General features: G+C 43.1%; 2 protein-coding genes across 2 annotated transcripts in view; both read left to right on the plus strand.

Annotated features, from left to right (window-relative positions):
* The first annotated feature begins 920 nt into the window (after nucleotides 1-920).
* LOC118016937 lies at nucleotides 921-4,562 on the plus strand. Its single transcript, XM_035014729.1, has 3 exons — nucleotides 921-1,649; nucleotides 3,268-3,343; nucleotides 4,232-4,562. The coding sequence occupies exons 1-3, from the start codon at nucleotides 1,623-1,625 to the stop codon at nucleotides 4,540-4,542; spliced, it is 414 nt and encodes a 137-aa protein (XP_034870620.1). The 5' UTR covers nucleotides 921-1,622; the 3' UTR covers nucleotides 4,543-4,562.
* Nucleotides 4,515-19,352, plus strand: part of JMY (junction mediating and regulatory protein, p53 cofactor) — a 93,091-nt gene continuing 78,253 nt past the window's right edge. The window contains exon 1 of the mRNA XM_035014728.1: nucleotides 4,515-6,103. Coding sequence (XP_034870619.1) covers nucleotides 5,063-6,103 — 1,041 coding nt within the window. The 5' untranslated portion in view covers nucleotides 4,515-5,062. The remainder of the gene's footprint in view (nucleotides 6,104-19,352) is intronic.

Here is a 19,352-nt window from a genome sequence, read left to right on the forward strand (position 1 = left end):
GCTTCCCGCCGAGCAGGGAGCCTGATGCGGGGCTCGACCCCAGGACCCTGGGATCATGACCTGAGCCAAAGGCAGTTGCTTAACGACTGAGCCACCCAGGTGCCCCGTGTTACATTGTATTTTATTTAAATTTTTTTTAGATTTTTTTTTTTATTTATGTATTTGAGAGAGAGACACACAGCGAGAGAGGGAACACAAGCGGGGGGAGTGGGAGAGGGAGAAGCAGGCTTCCTGCCCAGCAGGGAGCCCGATGCGGGGCTCGATCCCAGAACCCTGGGATCATGACCTGAGCTGAAGGCAGACGCTTAACGACTGAGCCACCCAGGTGCCCCTACATTGTATTTTAATACCCATCAGAAAGCGTCCACGTGGTCGGAACCAAATGACCAAGCAGACAAAGTAACGACTAGATGACATCCATTGGCATGATAAGGCAAACAGATGACATGATCACAGTGAAAGAAATGGAGGCTTTGCATTGGTCAGAAAAACATGACTTCCACTTATGAAAGCCAATCTAGTTATTGCCTGCTTTGAGTGATCAACCTACCAGCAACATACACCAACACTGAGCCACCAGTATGGCACTATTCCTTAAGGAGACTAACTGGTGGGGCACCTGGGTGGCTCAGTCGTTATGCGTCTGCCTTCAGCTCAGGTCATGATCCCAGGGTCCTGGGATCGAGCCCCGCACCAGGCTCCCTGCTTGGCCGGGAGCCTGCTTCTCCCTCTCTTACTCCCCCTGCTTGTGTTCCCTCTCTCGCTATGTCTCTCTCTGTCAAATAAATAAACAAAATCTTTAAAAAAAAAAAAAGGAGACTAACTGGTCACTTGGCAGCAAATGGACTACTTGGGACCATTTTCATCCTGGAAGAGGCAGCGGTTTTTCTCATAGGAATAGAAACTTAATCTGGGTATGGGTTTGCCTTTCCTGCCAGCATGATCAAGCCACTTACAGAATGCCTGATCTACAGACATGAAACAATATAGTATCTAATCACGGAACTCATTTTACAGATCCACTGGTCATGTCATACACTGTGTCATCCCGAAGCTGCTGGCGGTCCTGATCTTCAAAATGAAGTATGTTCTTGTCATGAGATAGCAAAGATCTCATTGAACTATAAGCTACAGCTGTCACTTGGACACTTTGGGCTCTTTGTGCCCAGAAAGTAGCAGGCAAGAAGAGCAATCACCACCTTGTCAGGGGTGATTAACACTCATCAGCGGGAGGAGGCAGGGCTGTGTTACATGGTGGGAGCGGGGAGGAACGTGCATTGAACTCTGGTGACCCACTGGATGCCTCCTGGTACACTCTTGCCTAATTGTGACAAATGTAATGATGTAGTAATGGAGGCTATACACGGGTAAGGTCACCAGGAGTTCAGACTCCTCAGGAATGAGAGTTTGGGAAACACCACCACGTGAGCCCCACTAAGGTCAGCAGAGTGAGGGACTTTAGAACAGACGGTGGAGGAGAGAGATGATGAGTACCAGTTTTGGCCATGAGACTGACCACAGCAGTGGAGGCTACAGTTTGTCTCTTCACCTCCCTCTTCTAAATTTCCCCTCAGGAAGAGGGGCCGACCAGAGCCCTGGAGGAGCTGCTCCCCAAATATGTTATGAAGTGGATCTACGGAGCACACAAGGTAAACTGTGGCAGATGTGGAGATGTGGCAATCAGATCATCCTTTAAGAAAGGGCTTGCTCTGGGGTGCTTGGGTGGTACAGTCGGTTAAGTGTCTGACTCCTGGTTTTGGCTCAGATTGTGATCTCGGGGTCATGGGATCAAGCCCCACATCAGGCTCCACACTCAGTGGGGAGTCTCACTGAGATTCTCTCTCCTCTCCCTCTGTCCCTCCCACTCATGCTCTCTCTTTAAAATAAATAAATAAATCTTAAATTTAAAAAAAAGATTCACTCCACATCTGCAAGGAATGTAGTTAGCTGAGTCTCCAGCTGTTTGTGTCTTCAGAGTCAACTTCAGGTTATCATCCTATGCGTTTCTCAGGGTGGTCCCCAGTCAATGACTGGGCAAGGCCTAATCATTTCTACTCAATGGGGGAACTTCTTTAAGGAAAAATCTTTGCTCTGGAGCTCCCTATTAGGATAGTCTGCCCAATCCTGCTTCTGCCCTTTTTCTTTTACAGGTGTTAACCCCTCATGAACTTTTGCATTTTGACTTCTTTTTAGTGTCTGCTTCTGAGAGCACCTAATTGGGACAGATGCATGCATTAGGCCCCTGAACTCCATTCATTCATTCCCTGTTCCCCGTCCTGGGATGTGTGACTAAGTAATCAGAACTGCTGTTTTCTCACGTGTAAAATTAAAGATTTACTCCTTTCACAAGTACATTATATGATTGTTGTGAGGATAAAATAAATATGTGCTGGAAAATCCTATGTAATTTGAAAACTCCTATGTAAATGGTTACAGTTTTTATTAAAGGCCTATAGAGTTAAAGCGTTTCCCAGAGTACCTAACAATTCTCAATAGTTAAAAAAACACTCACAAAGAAAATTATTTTCAAGTCTTTTCAAGCTGGTAAGGTGTATGTGGTTTTCTATGGTGTTACTTATTCCTAAGGACTAATTTTTACACTCAGAGATCTTGCTTGACAATCAGATACATACCTAGATAAAGAATTGTAGAGTACTACAGTAACCTGCCATGGGAATTTTGGTTTGTTTCTTTTCATTTCTAGGGTAACAATTACTAAGACAGAGGAAATGAGAAACATTGAACAACCCTTTTGACAAAACACAGCGGTCAGAGTCTTTGGGGAAAAATACTTAAAACCTGTGTGACCATGAAACAATTTTTTCTAGCACTATTGTGATAAGACATAATTTAGTATCTGTGGATAGATATTGCAAGTTTTAATGTATATGTAAGTAAAAATATTTCCTATAAATATATTCTTTTAGTGCTCATTCTTGGTATTCAAAGTTATCTATAATGTATTACAAGAAGACAGCTAGTGATCATGTCATCACTTTTTATCAGAAAAACTTTTAGCGGTAGCTTTTTAGCAGAAAAGACAGGTAAGTTTTCCGTGATAAGATATCGTTTGCTTAGCTGGTGATACAGATTTCGAAAGTTGTATCTCTGATTTGCATTTGAGTGTTGGCACAAGTTCAGTTACAAGCTTTGAAAATTTGTGGTTCCACATAAAGAATTGTAAAAAAAAAAAAATTTAAAAACCTGTCCTTTTACCTTTTTGCTCATCCTGCCCAAAGTAATTTATTTTTTTTCTGGTCCAAGCAGATCTACAGTCTACAATGTCCATCTGAGCGACAGGGCAAAAATTTTTGGCTGTTTATTCCGACGTCAGTGTACTCAAGTAAGTGTAGCTGACAATGCACCTTTAATCCAAATGGTTTTGCATAATTTGAGAAATATGGACAAAGGTAAAAGAATAGGGGCGCCTGGGTGTCTCAGCTGGTTAAGCGACTGCCTTTAGCTCAGATCATGATCCCGGAGTCCTGCATCAGGCTCCCAACTCAGCAGGGAGTCTGCTTCTCCCTCTGACCCTCTCCTCTCTCATACTCCCTCTTTCTCTCAAATAAATAAGTAAAATCTTAAAAAAAAAACAACCTAAAAGTAAAAGAATAATTCCCATTGTACTTTATTGTGGATGCAGAATACCTGCACTGTGAATTGGGAGCTAATAGGAAAGCGAATGCCAATAATATAAACTAGATTATAGGGCAATTTAAAAAATGTGTTTCATCATAGTTCAGTATAAATAACAGAATTCTTCAAATTTACATGATTTTTTTTCTATGTGCATTCTGGGCTCTCTGATAATTGAATACAACTTCAAAAGGGGTTAAGCCAGTGACCTCAAAACGAAGTTCCCAGAACAGTACACAATGATGAAACCTGAAGCAATAAAGCGCCGCTGAACTGAAATGTAAACATTCATACTATTAGGACATGACTCAATTTTCACTTGATTTAATTTTGTTTTGGAGTGCTATTGGGCTGTCTTCGGACACCTCCCTTTCATATCTTAAATTGTGTCTCAAGGGTGTTAGGGAATTCAACAGTCTGGGACATCCCAATAACGTTTAGTACATAGTTCGTGTTATGTTACAGAGCACTTTTCCGAATATAGGCGTTACCTATAGCGACTCCCCCCGGGCGAAAGGAGGCACATTTACATTCCAGGGTCCCTTTGATTGGCTGGAGTTGGAAAAATCTCAATTCCTACACTTTTTTCCCCCAGGAAGCTCAGAGGCCATTTGTCCCGCAAAGCACACGTACCACGCTCACCGTCTTCCGAACCGGCAGCCTGCGAAGAGCCTGCCCAAGCCGCTGGGAAAGGAGGCTGCGCAGAAGGAAGGAGTCCGGCCCGCGGCCGTTCGCGGGCGGGGGACGGGGGACGGGGAGGGGCGGTGCCGGCGCGCGCGCGCGCGCGGGGTGTGCGCGCCGCCGCCGCCGCCGCCGCGTCACCAGCGTGCGGCACGTGCCCGTGTTTACGTCCCTCGTGGAGCAGCCTACGTCAGCAGCCAAATGGCAACATTGTGGCGCTACTGAGGGTTACAGTTTAGGAGACGCGTCTATCCGTCAGGCCGGCTCCGGGCGGTCGGGAAGAGGAGGAGAAGGAGGAGGGGCGGGGAGATCGGCCTGGACGAGCGGCGGAGACGCACACATCGCCGGCCCCTACTGCCTAACCGGCCTGCCCGGCCCCGCGGGACCCGCTCCTCACCTTCCAAGAGCCACAGACGCAGCACCGCGGCCTCGCGCTGGGGGCGGCCGGGACGGGCGCGAGGCGCTGCCGCAGCGCTGGGCTTGTAAACAGATTCAGCCGCACGTGACCATGTGAACTACCTGCTCCGGGGACGCGTATTGTCTTTCCCGCGAGCCGCGCCACAAAGGAGCGCGGCGGGTTCAAGTGAGGAGGGCCGGGCGAGTAAGCGGGGAGAGCCGGCTGGCGCGCTAAGATGGCCGAAGGCGCTCAGCGAGGGTGAGCGGGGGGCGCGGTGCAGCCAGCCGGTGAGTCTTCGAGCGGGCAGGGCCGGCGGCGCTTTCCCCGCGGCCTGGCACCGGAGCCACCATGTCGTTCGCGCTGGAGGAGACGCTCGAGTCGGACTGGGTGGCCGTGCGGCCCCATGTGTTCGACGAGCGCGAGAAGCACAAGTTCGTCTTCATTGTGGCCTGGAACGAGATTGAGGGCAAGTTTGCCATAACCTGCCACAACCGGACGGCCCAGAGGCAGAGGAGCGGCTCCCGGGAGCAGGCGGGGGCACGAGGGGGCGCTGAGCCCGGAGCACCCGCGTTGGACGGGACCCGCGGGCCAGGCAGCCCAGCGGGCAAGGGCCGGCCCGAGGCCACTGTCTCTGCGACTCTGGGTAGGAGCCCGGGGCCCCGGAGGAGCCCGGCCTGGGGGGAGGGCGGCTCTCCGCGGAGCGCGCGCAGCCTTCGGGGGGACCCGCTGCTGCGGTGTCCCGCCGGCAAAGGGGCGGAGAGCCCCCTCAGGAGCCCAGTGCGGGCCAAGACCAGCCCGGTTCGAAGGAGATCTGAAGGCAAAGATGTGGCGGGGGCCGCTACAGCAGCAGCCCCGCCGGCGTCCAGGGAGGCCCCGGTGTCCTCCGTGCGAGTAGTGAGCACTTGTGGGGCGGTTTCCGAGGAGATAGAGGTGCTGGAAATGTTGAGGGAGGACGAGGTGGCCCCGGCGGCCCTGGCGCTCTCAGACACAGAGCAGCCGCCTTCCACTACCGAGCTGGAGTCCCCGGCCGAGGAGTGTAGCTGGGCCGGGCTCTTCTCCTTCCAGGATCTGCGTGCTGTGCACCAGCAGCTGTGTTCTGTGAACTCGCAGCTGGAACAGTGCCTGCCCGTATTCCCCGAGGAGCCCTCCGGCATGTGGACCGTGCTGTTCGGGGGCGCTCCAGAGATGACCGAGCAGGAGATCGACACTCTGTGTTACCAGCTCCAGGTCTACCTGGGCCATGGCCTGGACACCTGCGGCTGGAAGATCCTCTCCCAGGTACTTTTCACTGAGACCGACGATCCCGAGGAGTATTACGAAAGTCTTAGCGAGCTGCGGCAGAAGGGCTACGAAGAAGTGCTTCAGCGGGCCAGGAAGCGCATCCAGGAGGTAAGAACCTAGTGTGGGCTCCAGTCATTGCTTTTGGGTACTCACTGCCGGAGGCTGGAGCCTCAGTCCGGGCTGTGACAATTTGGGAGACTTTTTCTTCTGGACAGGAAGAGCGGAAGAAGATGGGTTCCTTACCAGTCAGCTCCTTAATTCCTTTCAGTGGTGGGAGAACCGTGGCTTTTCTTAATTGGCCCTCTGAAGGAACTTTAAGTCTTTAGATTTCCTCTTCCCATTCATCAAATAGGTTCTGTATAATAAGTGGTGTGTGTACTACTCAGTGCTGCAAACAAGATTAAAGCCACTCAGAAAAAAGGCGACCCAGCATTCGTTTCTCTTTTGCCTTTCCACCAATAACTTTCCAGATAATTAACCCTACTTTTCTGATGTCCTGTTCATTTACTTAAAATATATTTGTCGCAGGGAATACAGTTGGTCTTTTTTTAAATCTCCGTTTGTAGTTTGGCAACTTAGGCAAATTTTAAATTCTATTTTCCTTCAAATGAGTAGACTGTCCAAATCAAAAAGCACCATAAGAATGTATTTTTTAAAGGCGTATGCATAATCTCGAGTCTTTATAGCTGGCTGATGTTTAACTCTTGTTTTAGGGAGAAAAAAAGGTCTTGGGCAGGAATGTTTATTATACTTTGTACTTGTAAAAGTAGTACAAAGCATTTTCAAACTACTTTATACTTAAAATTACAGGAAATAATGGAAGAGGTCTGCATGGGTATATATGAGGAGGTCCATGGTTTGTAGGATATACATAATTTGAGGTCATGCCTACCGAACAGCTTCTGCTGAAAGAACTGTATCAAAAAAAAAAAGTATTTTAAAATATAGTTTAGTTTTTGGGTCACCTGGCTGGCTCAGTCAATAAACCCTGCAACTCTTGATCTTGGGGTTGTGGATTTGAGCCCCATGTTGGGTGTAGAGATTACTTAAAAAATCTTTAAAAATATATATATACTTTAGTTTTCCTAATGGGCACGAACAGATAACTTCCTCAAAGCTATTATTTTTAGTATTAGTACCAGTTGAGGTTAGAGGTGGCGTCGGGAAATGCCCCTTTTTATGGTGTTTATATTCCTGACATTGTGTTGTCATCTGTTAACCTTGCCTGTGTTTATAAAAGACTCGAATCCTACTATTAAGGCTAGGAAGCTCGTACCTCCTTGTTTCTGCATGGAATCGCCTGTATTTTTCATTGCTAGATTTGGGGCATAAGGAATTTTTTTTTTCCTTACTTAACCCACAGTGCTCTCCTACAACTTCCTGAATCCAGGTTTTCACTCATTCCTGTTAGTTTACTTTGTACTAAGCAGCACCCACCTGGTAATGCTGTCCTAGAATCCTAGGGATGTTTTTATTTCCCTCTTTTCTTTTTATTTTTTTTAAGATTTTATTTATTTGATAAAGCGCTTGTGTCCATGCATGAGTGGGGGGGGACGGGGCGGGGGGGGGGAGAAGCAGACTCCCTACTGAGCAGGGAGCCCCGCACAGGCTCCCAGCACTCTGGGATCATGACCTGAGCGGAAGGCAGACGCTTAACCGACTGAGCCACCCAGGCGCCCCTGATTCCCTCTTTATCATCTACTTTTGGAATCTGTGTTCTACCTTAATTCTTTTTGGAAGGAAGTGATAAATTTTAAATGGTCACATATATTCTTTTTAGAGTTTTGTTAATATTGACCTGTATTTCTTTTAAATGGTGTGGACAAAATTAATATTTCTTTCTCATACTTTCTTGTTAAACTTTGTATATATATATTTTAAGGTTTTTATTTATTAGCAAGAGAGTGCACACGAGCTGGCAGGCTGTGGGCAGAGGCAGAAGCAGACTCTGTGCTGAACAGGGAGTCTGACCGGCCTCAATCCCAGGACCCCGAGCCAAAGTCAGGTGCTTAACCAACTGAGCCACCCAGGCGCCCCTAAACTTTGTATTTCTTGTATCTCTAAATGACGTAGACTTGTTTAGTTTTAATTTTATTGGTACTCGAAAAAGTAATTTTGTCTGGTTTCATTCAAATAGGGTCAAAAATACAGTTAATTACAATTTTCTGGAACTCTTTCATGGGGGTGGAGGGTTACAGTTTTAAAAGAATATCTTTTCCTAATTAAGGTTATATTGACCATGATGTTGCGTTCTCTTTAACAGAGAAATTTAAAGTTTTAAAGAGTATTTTGTGTTCTGGAAGGCAACTCGAATGAAGTTTATTATAAATTCATTGCACATTAAATATATAAATTTTTGGTGCTTCATTTAGTTGATTTGAACAGTATTTGAAAAATAATTACCATGACAACAAATAGACTCAGTTATAATGCTCACCCTGATATTTACTGGAAGTTTATATTGAAAGAAATGAAGCTCAGTAGGGAGATAGGGGTGTGATTAATTAGTGACTTCTGGTGTAGGCTTGATAATGGGAGTGTAAGAGGATGGCAGCCATTTTTTTTGTTTTTTTTCTTAGCTGCTTAAAATAGTTTGCAGTAACTTTCTTTAGAGAAAATATAGAAATTGTGTCATTTTTGTATTACTGATTTTGTTAAATTTAGTAATTACATCTAATTTAATGATTTTTTTGTTCCCAATTGTGTGGGAGTGGTTATAAAGGTGTTCAAGCCAGGTATATCTGGTAAATCAAACACATTCTTAGGTATAGGTTATTTAGAAAATTTAGACTTTTGAGTTTTTTTTTTTCTTTAATTTATCTGGATCTGTTTTCTGCTTTTTTTTCCTCTCAGTATTCCATTTCCTATCTATTTAAAGCCTTCAGCTTAAAGGCCACACCTGTTTTTGTTCAAAATGGTCAGTAAATTGTGGAAAGGAGGTGTTTTGTTTTGTTTTGTTTTGTTTTTAGTAGAACAGACTGTGCAAGTAGACTGTAAACTTCTCAAGGTCATTGGCCTTGACAGTATCTTGGAATTCTCTTTGCCATCCCTAGTTCAGGGTCACACATCTTGTGAGCACTCTTAATATTTGTGGACCAAGGACATAAGAGGTGTTCTTGTTTTTGTTGTTGTTGTTGTTGCTTTTTAGTATTACAAGAATTCAAAGGATTTGGAAGAAGGATCTTTTTGAGTTAAAGCTCTGGGTAAATAAAATTTTATATATTGATAGATGTAAATTCCACATAAGGGACCATGCTGGTTAGAAACAGAGTAAAATCTTTTAAAACTAAATAGCTTTCTAAATAAGAGGTCTTTATCTGGGGTTCGTGAATTCCCTCTAAATTGAGGGGAGCTATAGATGGACTTTAATGGGGTGCCGTAAAGTAGCATGCTAAGTTTTATATGATTTGCATTTTTGGAGAGAGGCTTTTATCAAATTCTTTAAGGTGTTCTTCAGAAAGAGCTTTAAAACCATAATTGTAAATCATTTGCTTTTTAAGCTTTGGCATAACTTCTATTGGAGTTAAAGTTTTAGAATATACTTAAGATTTAATATGGGGTTATAAGAAGTACTTTTTTTTTTTTTTAAGATTTTATTTTTATTTATTTGACAGAGAGAGACACAGCGAGAGAGGGAACACAAGCAGAGGGAGTGGGAGAGGGAGAAGCAGGCTTCCCGCCGAGCAGGGAGCCTGATGCGGGGCTCGATCCCAGGACCCTGGGATTGTGACCTGAGCCGAAGGCAGACGCTTAACGACTGAGCCACCCAGGTGCCCCAAGAAGTACTTCTGTATCTTTGTGAAATATTGAAGAATAGAACACTAAGTTGTCTACTAAACGTTTTTGTTAATGAATCACAAATTTGGTCAATTGACTGGAAATGATAGTTTGTGAGAAGCTATAATTTATATAATACTAATGAGAAATTTTTATTTAGTTTTAAAGATTTATTTATTCATTTTGAGAGAGGGAGGGGGGAGGGGCAGGAGAGAATCTTGCAAGCAGACTTCCTGCTGAGCCAGGAGCCTGACACGGGGCTGGATCCCACAACCCATGAGATAATAACCTGAGCTGAAACCAAGAGTCAGATGCTTAACCGACTGAGCCACCCAGGTGCCCCACTAACGAAACACTTTCAGATAACATAGGAATTGTAAGGTTGTGTGCTACTTAGGGCCTTAATCTTAAATAAAATTTGAAATTTATTACATGGTAGGCTTGTTTTTGACTTTTACAAGGGTTTGCTGTAAGGAGTGCTATTTATATAGAAGGCACCCAATCTGTGTATGAATCAAGTGCCAGCGAGGCCCCTTGGGATGGTTTCAGCAATAGTCTTAGTTGTTGGTCAGAGCTGAGGATCATATTATAGTGTATGTGCATGGGTGACCCATACCTTACTTACCTTTGATGACCTGGAGTTTGTAAATAGTGGTTTTTGTATAAGGACAACTATTGTTGAGATAGTTGTGGTCCTTTAGATAGTGAACCTTAACTATGATGGTAGGCTTGATTAGGATCTAAAATAGTGTTCTCTTTGGAGAAGAGATTATGTGTATACAATTGCTCAGCTAACTTCTTTCCAGTTGATTTTAACTTCTAGTGAAACAAACAAAAGAGCAGCATGTGTTTTTGTAAGTAGCCATGTAAGGCATGCTATAGACAGAGCCTGCCTAGTGCTTGGAGTCAGAAAGACCTGGCTTCCAAATAGAACTCAACACTTCTGTGACCTGCTTAGTTAAGCTTTTTAAAACAGGTAAATGGGGAAGATACTTAAGGATATCTTAAGATTTAATATCCTTTGTATCTTTTTTTTTTTTAAGATTTTATTTATTTATTTGAGAGAGAGACAATGAGAGAGAATACATGAGGGGGGGAGAGTTAGAGGGGGAAACAGACTCCCTGCTCAGCAGGGAGCCCGATGTGGGGCTCGATCCTGGGACTCCAGGATCATGACCTGAGCCGAAGGCAGTCGCCCAACCAGCTGAGCCACCCAGGCGCCCCTCCTTTGTATCTTAAAATGACTCAGCTGTAAATAACGCCTGACTTCTGAGGTTATTTAACATAAGGGGCAGAGAGCTCTAGAAAGAATGCTTATCATCTCTCCAACCAATTATGACTTTTGTAATTTTTCTGAAAAACTAAGATTATTTATAAAACCCTGGAGCCACACTGATATCCCAACCAATCCCAACAGTATATGTTAGAGAAATCATAGTCTTTTCAGAGCCCGAGGATGCTGGCCTTTCATTGGGATAGTGTGCCTTGACCCGTGATTAGGTATAAATAGTAGAAGCAGACTCAAGAAAGACGTAACGTAGTTGCATCTGAGAGAGCTGTTATGGCTGTGTATTCCCATAAAAATAGTGCACACAGAGTTAAGGAATAATGAAGCTAAGTGAATTTTGTAGGATTCTTGGAAGTTATGATGAAAGACTTGAAAGGCAGAGGCCATGAAAACAATGACATATACTAATCATTTTCTTCATTCCTGTGCCCAAATAAACTGGGCCATTTTTCACGTCACTGAAAAGAGAGAAGTATAGAAAAAAGATGAATAGATCCTTTTCAGTTAGTGCATCTATAGTGCAGAAACATGGAGGCTGGTGGCAGGATAGCAGCAGCCTTCGTCATAACTGCTTTACATGCTGCTTTCTCTGCTCGCTGTTTAACATCACATGATGCCCCATCCACCAGATATTTCACAGACTTGAAATCAGGCATGTTTCCTCCTTGCTAAAACAAAGCCGACTTGGACAAACATTTGACCAATGTGAGTTGGGGGGAGGGGGGAGGTAGAACGGAGAAGGTGAGTGGGCAGTTTGGTTTGTTAAACATAACAGTTGTTATGTTTGAATTAGCAATCTTCACTCCCCAGATCTTCACCTGTAACTTTAATCAGTCTCTCACTGTTCTCCATTGCTGCTTTATTTGACCTTTCATTGACTGTGGAATATTGCTGGAAGTGGGAATTGAAAGCAAAAGGTAGCCTTCCCTTCCAATGATGGTTAAATGCCTATGTGCTTACTTTTTTGTAATGGAAAGTTTCCCGTGGCTCTTTTCGCTCTTGAATAGGCCAGATGTGCTCCCCTTTAATCTGCCCAGTTCCCTCAGTTGTTGATGGGGAAAAATTTAAGTTGCAATGCTAAGAGAATGTAAGGAAGACTAATAGTTCTTGGTGCTATTTGTTTTCTGATAGGGGTGATGAAGTTTATTTGGCCTTTCAGGCCTCTCGTAGTGGACTGTTAATACTACGTAGCCTTAACACAGAGTAAGTTATTAAAGCTCCACAAAGGCAGAGAAGGATTCATTCGGCAAGAAGCTGGTAAATTTAATGAGTTTTCTTAAATGTGGAAAATTGCCCTTTTATGTTTGTCCTTGGGTTTTATTTTTTTATCTTTTTTAAAGATTTAAAGAGAGGGAGAGTGCGGGGGAAGGGCAGGGGGAGAGGAGGAGAATCCCAAGCCGACTCTGCTGAGCAACCAGGTTGGCTACGGGACTCCATCCCATGACCCCTGACGAGGACCCGAGCCAACCGACTGAGCCACCCAGGTGCCCCTATGCTTGTCCTTGAATTTTAAATTTTATATGTTTATAATTGCGTATGATAGACTCTTTTCATACTGTAGTGAAGGTTTTGTAGTATAGGCTGTGAAATAAAAATAGGCCTGATGGTCGGAGAATGGTTTTAAGGATAAATGTATGAAGTTCACTTAATGATGTGGGGTTTTTATTTTTAACTTTAGGGTTTGAGGGTGATGGCTAGAGGCTTAGTTTATTCAACAAATTATTAGTGCATTCAGGTAACATAAACATAGGGAGACTACAGTGATAAACAAAAACGCTCATTTGCTCCAGAAGTTTTAAGATTTTATTTATTTATTTGACAGAGAGACAGCGAGAGAGGGAACACAAGCAGGGGGAGTGGGAGAGGGAGAAGCAGGCTTCCCGCTGAGCAGAAAGCTCGGATGTGGGGCTCGATCCCAGGACCCTGGGATCATGACCTGAGCCGAAGGCAGACGCTTAACGACTGAGCCACCCAGGCGCCCCTGCTCCAGAAGAAGTTTTAAATACAATTGGTTATCAAATTGGCCTGCTGCTAGGAATTAGTTGAGGCAGAGTTTTTGTTTGTTTTTTGAGGCACGGTATTTTTTTTTTTTTCCCCAAGAAGCTCTACACTGTCTATGGTAAGTGCTTAGGGGAAGAAAATTTATTGAATGTGGCTCAGTAAAATCTATTTTTGTCCAATTCTGATACTAGTAGCTTGACCTCAAGGCTGTCACTTAAGGTCGTTGGTCCAAGGTAAGACCAAGGTTAGACGTTAAGGATCCCCAGGGTAGTTTACAGGCACAGTATGGCGAGTGTTGGAACCAGAGCCACTTGTTTTATGTGCTTGTGTTCAGGTTTAGGTTTCCCTACTGTAAGCTGCTCAGACTGTTGAAGTTGCAGCACTTCTAATTTTGCTCGAGTTTTTTAAGGCTTTGAAAAAGCCCTAAATCATTTTTGGCTGCAGAGGGCATTAGAAGAGGGCAGAAGTGTTTCTTCCTGTTCTTATATTTGTTTTCTTGTCCTCACTTTGTTCATTACTTGTTCTGAAGGTGTTTCCCCCCCTCTAATCCCCCCAGGCTTTGGTACATTTCCCTATGGTTTCTAGTATTAAAACTGCTTTTCCATTTGATAACTTGAAGTTACATTTACAAAGCAAATGTTTAGTTACTAAAATTATTTTTTTAAGCCTTTCTTCCTCTTCACCTTCCTATCTAGGTGAGTCTATCTTATCTTCTCTTTATTGACACCAGTGGGGCCATGACTAAGAGGGACCTGTGTGTAGTGAAATAGTCAAGGTTTTAAATTTTTAGTCATCAGAGTAACCTTTATTGAATGCTTCCTGTGGCTCTACCACTGTGCTGAGGTCTTTAAATTATCTCAATTAGCATGTAGATAGGAGTTAAGAGGTAGTTTTTGAGTTTTGAGTCTTGGCTCCTCTACCTGATAGCTTTGTGAATATGGGCCTACCTAATTGTCATATTTCCTTAGCTGCAACTTCTGTAAAGTGAGAGAATACTGCTGCCTTTAAAAATAGGTTTTATGTCAGTACTTAGAACAGTGCTGTGTACCCAGCAAACACTTGGTAAATGTGAACTCTTAATGTTAATCTTCATATCAAACTAAGAGGTAGGGATTTTACAGTAGAGGAAACAGGTTCAGAGAGATCAGATAAATTTGCATAAGATAACATATCTGGCGTATAAGTGAACCGGACTCATCCAAGCCTAACTGAATCTATCCTGCTTTCTTAACCATTGGGCCATCTTCTTTCCTGTAGACAGGGAGAGAAGCTAACTGATATTGGCAAACTGAAATACTTGGTCAGTGTCTCATCACCGGACAAAAAACTTTATTAACAGTGTCTGGCTGCTGATTGTTTTTGGAAAACCTTGATTATGTACGTATACTGTATTTACATATACTGTCATTAACAATGTTGTATGTAATTAAAGAACATGGTAATCCTAAAGGACACTCATTTAAATTTGTACATATATGATACATGAAGCTCTAATGTGAGACAGAATTTGAAAGAGAGAGAGAAAGAAGGAACGGGGAGGGTCAGAGGGAGAGGGAGAAGCAGAATCCCCACTGAGCAGGGAGCCTGACTGCTGAGCAGGGAGCCTGACGTGAGGCTTGATCCTAGGATCCTGATCTGAGCCAAAGGCAGATGCTTAACTGACTGAGGCATCCAGGCACCCCTGCAAATGGCTTTTTTTCCAGAGATACTCCTAAACCTCTTTTCTAGTACAGCAGGGTGGATATACTGCAATACTTTTAGAATCAAGTAGCCATCTTGGAAAGCACAATGGAATAAATTGGTAAAGGGAGGATTACAGCACGTCACTGTTGTGTCACAGATCAGGGTTTTTGGAGGTAAAGTTTTTTTTTTTTTTTTAAAGATTTTATTTATTTGACAGAGAGAGACACAGCGAGAGAGGGAACACAAGCAGGGGGAGTGGGAGAGGGAGAAGCAGGCTTCCCACTGAGCAGGGAGCCCGATGCGGGACTCGATCCCAGGACCCTGGGATCATGACCTGAGCCGAAGGCAGTCGCTTAACCAACTGAGCCACCCAGGCGCCCCTGGAGGTAAAGTTTTTGAGTCTTTAAAAATCGATTTTTGTCAGTTTTTCATGTAGTGTGTGAATACGTTGTTTTTAAAACGGGTGTTTCTGTGCATGTTTGGGTGTGTGCCCCTGGAGTCTTAAGATGTTTAAGAGTTTTACTCTCCTTCTGCCCTGTGGTCATCTCTCATCCTAGAGTTCTAAGTCCAGGATTTCCAACTTTCAGTTGCATCTGGATGCTCTGCTGAACTTCTGTTCATTCCATTTATCCAGAGTGCATCCTCCCACCTGCCATCCCTGACTTGGTGCGTGGATCTCTGTGGAGCAGTGCCTTTAATCCAAGTCTTTGCTATTTCCCTGAAAATGCCTCACTCCCCTCAATTCCCAGAACTGTTATTCATTTCTTCCATATCTGGTGTTTGTTGGTTTTAAGAAGCCATTGATTATGACACATTTGACTTTAAGGCAGGTGTTCTTCAGTGTAGAAAAAGAAACACTGTTATATGTACACATTGATTTGTAAATGCATACCAATTCAGAAATATTAAATATTGATTTTAGAACTAAAGAACTACACACACACACAGAACAAACTGTACTCTTCCATTGCTTACCGTTGTCCTGTAGACAGAGGCCAGATTCCTGGCATTCAAAGCCATCCATATTTTGGTTAGCCTGCAGTCTTAACTCTTTCTTCTCTACATGAACCTTTCATTATTGTAGCCAAACTCTTTTACCCATTATTTGCTGAACTCACAATAACCCATGTTCCACTATACAGGAGACCACCCTCTAATGTCTTCCTTTTTTTGTCTAACTACCCTTCTTTCCAGGGCCAGATTAAATGCCTCCTCACAGAAAGTCATTTCTCACCTCTGTCAGAGGAATTTCTCTTAGAAATCCAGAGATCAGAGAAGCCTTATGATACATATGGCTGATATCATCCATAACTGCTGCCCTGTGTTTTTCTCTTTGTGAACAATTCCTGCCTTTTAAAATGCATTATAGCTCCTAGGAGACAAAGATGGATTTTCTTTCCTTTTTTTTTTTTTTTTAAGATTATTTATTTACTTATTTGAAAGAGAGAGAATGAGAGAGAGGCGCGTGAGCATATGGTGGGGGGGAGGGTCAGAGGGAGAAGCAGACTCCCTGCTGAGCAGGGAGCCGGATGCGGGACTCGATACCGACTCCAGGATCATGACCCGAGCCGAAGACAGTAGCTTAACCAACTGAGCCACTCAGGCGCCCACAAGGATGGATTTTCTTGCTACTGTTCTCTAATGCCTCAAATTCCCCAGTGCCTCTGGATACAGTTGGTGCTCAGTAGATAGGTGTTCTTTCATCTTCAAAAAGTTGGCTTCTTTACATGACATGTATGCATGTAGCTAACATTTTGATTAGAGGTATGTGTTTCCCCAGGAGTAAAATGAAATAAAATGTACCACTTCTCTATGGAGTAAAGAATCTAGAAATCAATGTTTAAAATTTCAGAATGAGTTATTACTGTCAGTAGCCCTTATACTTTGTAAAACTGGGTTTCAGCATTAAACAATATTAAGAGATAATCAGTGATTAACATACAAAATAATATAGAAATGATACAACAGTTTTACAGAATAAGAATAGAAATGAGCAGTGTGCTTTGTGAATGTGGAAAACATGTTTGGCTTTAGTCCTTACTTTCAGTTGAAGAAACAGATTTGATAGACCTAAGGGGAGTTCCAAGGGCCACAGATTCTGTTTCATTGCTGGGTTAGGCCTCCCCCATCTGAGCACCCTAGTGCTAGTCCTGAGTCACTCTTTTTCACAAGCAGTTAATTACTTGAATGTCTTAGCAATAACTTAATAGTGAAGATATTTGTAGATTTTATTACATTGCTTCTTAAACATCTTTCTAAATACATAAAAAATATAAGGCACTCTGTCTTGGGTTTGACAGATTAGAGTAGGGAAGAACTATACACAGGAGAGTTTAGCTTCTAAATTTTGTATCTACGGCTTTAAAAATTATTCCGTGATCTTCAAGGATAGTGGCAGTCCTATAATCCTGAAGTTAGAGAGGATTGAGCTTGAACTAACTTGAACAAATTCTGATTGGGAAGGTACAAGATGGGAACTCCAGAATGAAGCACAGAAGGTGTCTTCCTGTTTCCTCTACTGGAATGATCACTGGCATAGAAACTAAGTTGAAGATGATTGGGGAAAGAAGTGGTGCGTGCAGGGTTGTTGTTTTGTAGTTTTCTCTGTTGCAGTGATTATAGGGAGTCTTTAAAAAAAATTTTTTTTAACTTTTAAAATTTTTTATTTATTTGACAGAGAGAGACACAGCAAGAGAGGGAACACAAGCAGGGGGAGTGGGAGAGGGAGAAGCAGACTCCCCGCAGAGCAGGGAGCCCGACACGGGGCTCGATCCCAGGACTCCAGGACCATGACCCGAGCTGAAGGCAGACACTCAACGACTGAGCCACCCAGGCACCCCTAAAAAAATTTTTTTTAACTGTTGTCACTGACTCCTTTAAGAACCCAATAGAAAGTCTCTCAGTCCTTGCCCTAGAACAATTTTGCAAAAAGCAGAGTTTTGTTTCAGATAAGTGAGACCTCAGAGGTTAAGAGCCTATTTCTTATCACGATTAGATCAAGGGAGGCAAAAAAAAAAAAAAAGTATCCATTAGGCAAGTTTAGAAAGAAGGGAAAGAGAAGTGTTCTTATTAGGCTAATATGTTTAATTGATGCTTTATGCAATTGTGCTTCATTTCTTTTAAGTGAATCAATAGAGCAAAATAACTTTCTAAAATTGCAAGAGATGTGTCAGGTCTTTTTTTTTTTTAAGATTTTATTTTTTTATTTCACAGAGAGAGACACAGTGAGAGAGGGAACACAAGCAGGGGGAGAGGGAGAGGGAGAAGCAGGCCTCCCGCTGAGCAGGAAGCCCGATGCGGGGCTCGATCCCAGGACCCTGGGATCATGACCTGAGCCCAAGGCAGACGCTCAACTGCTCAGCTGCTGAGCCACGCAGGCGCCCCAATGTGTCAGGTCTTGAAGCAGAAATAATTCAATTCAACTTGCTATTTCTAGGCCCCTTTCCCTGACTGTTCTTTTTTACCTCTGCATTCTGCTATGAGCGCCTCCATATTGTGTTAGCGGCACTTCAGCCCTTTCATTCTTCTGTCAGGCGTGTTGTAATTCTCATTCACATCCATCTACATTCTGACTCAGTTTGTGTCCATCAGTGAATCTTTTCATTTAGCAAACCTGCATTTTCCATATTTTAAATTCAGGCCTTCCCTATACATGGCAAACATCCTTAATCCTAAATAATCCAGTTCTTTCCAATTTCTTTGTACTCTTTTTTTGTGTGTGTATTATTTATAGTACCTTGCACATTTTGCAGTTGATAACCTACAAATATCTGCAGCTCAGCTTATTCCCTGGGTTTTGTCAGTTTTGGTTAGCAAAATAGAAACCTGTTATAATAGGTTAGTGATTATATTCTTTTATCAGTTAAATTATTATTTTTTAAAGATTTTATTTTTATTATTTATTCATGAGAGAGACAGAGAGAGAGAGAAGCAGGCTCCCAAGGAGCAGGGAGCCCGATGTGGGACTCGATCCCAGGACCCTGGGATCACGACCCGAGCTGAAGGGAGACGCTCAACCATCTGAGCCACCCAGGCGCCCTAAATTATTTTTTTTTAATAAAGATTTTATTTATTTATTTGACAGAGACACAGCGAGAGAGGAACACAAGCAAGGGGAGTGGGAGAGGGAGAAGCAGGCTCCCCGCTGAGCAGGGAGCCCAATGCAGGGCTCGATCCCAGGACCCTGAGCCAAAGGCAGACACTTAACTGAGCCCCCCAGACGCCCCTCAGTAAAATTCTTTTATCATAGGTTATAGGAAGTGGTTTAGGCTAAAAAGTCTAATGTTTATAGTAAATTGCATCTTTTGTGAAGGTTTAAAATGCATTTACTTTAATATTATTTTCAGATGCTTAGATTAAAATAGATGGCCAGTTGAAGTTATAATTGGTTTTAAGGTAATCTAATGTTGGAAAAACATGAAACTTTATAGCAAAGAGGACAAATTAATAAATTAGCAGTGTTAGGTGAGATGCCTTGGGCTTCTCTGCAAGAGTATTTAGTTGCTGCATAATACCTTTGTAAAGTACTGTTCTGTTTCAGGATAAAGTATTTGGGAAATAATATATGAATATATTAACGTGAGTAGAATAACTGATTTTCTGTCTTGT

The sequence above is a fragment of the Mirounga leonina genome, unplaced genomic scaffold (genome assembly GCF_011800145.1).
Source record: "Mirounga leonina isolate KUSES-001 unplaced genomic scaffold, KU_Mleo_1.0 Mir_168, whole genome shotgun sequence".
In the NCBI taxonomy this organism is placed as follows: Eukaryota; Metazoa; Chordata; class Mammalia; order Carnivora; family Phocidae; genus Mirounga; species Mirounga leonina.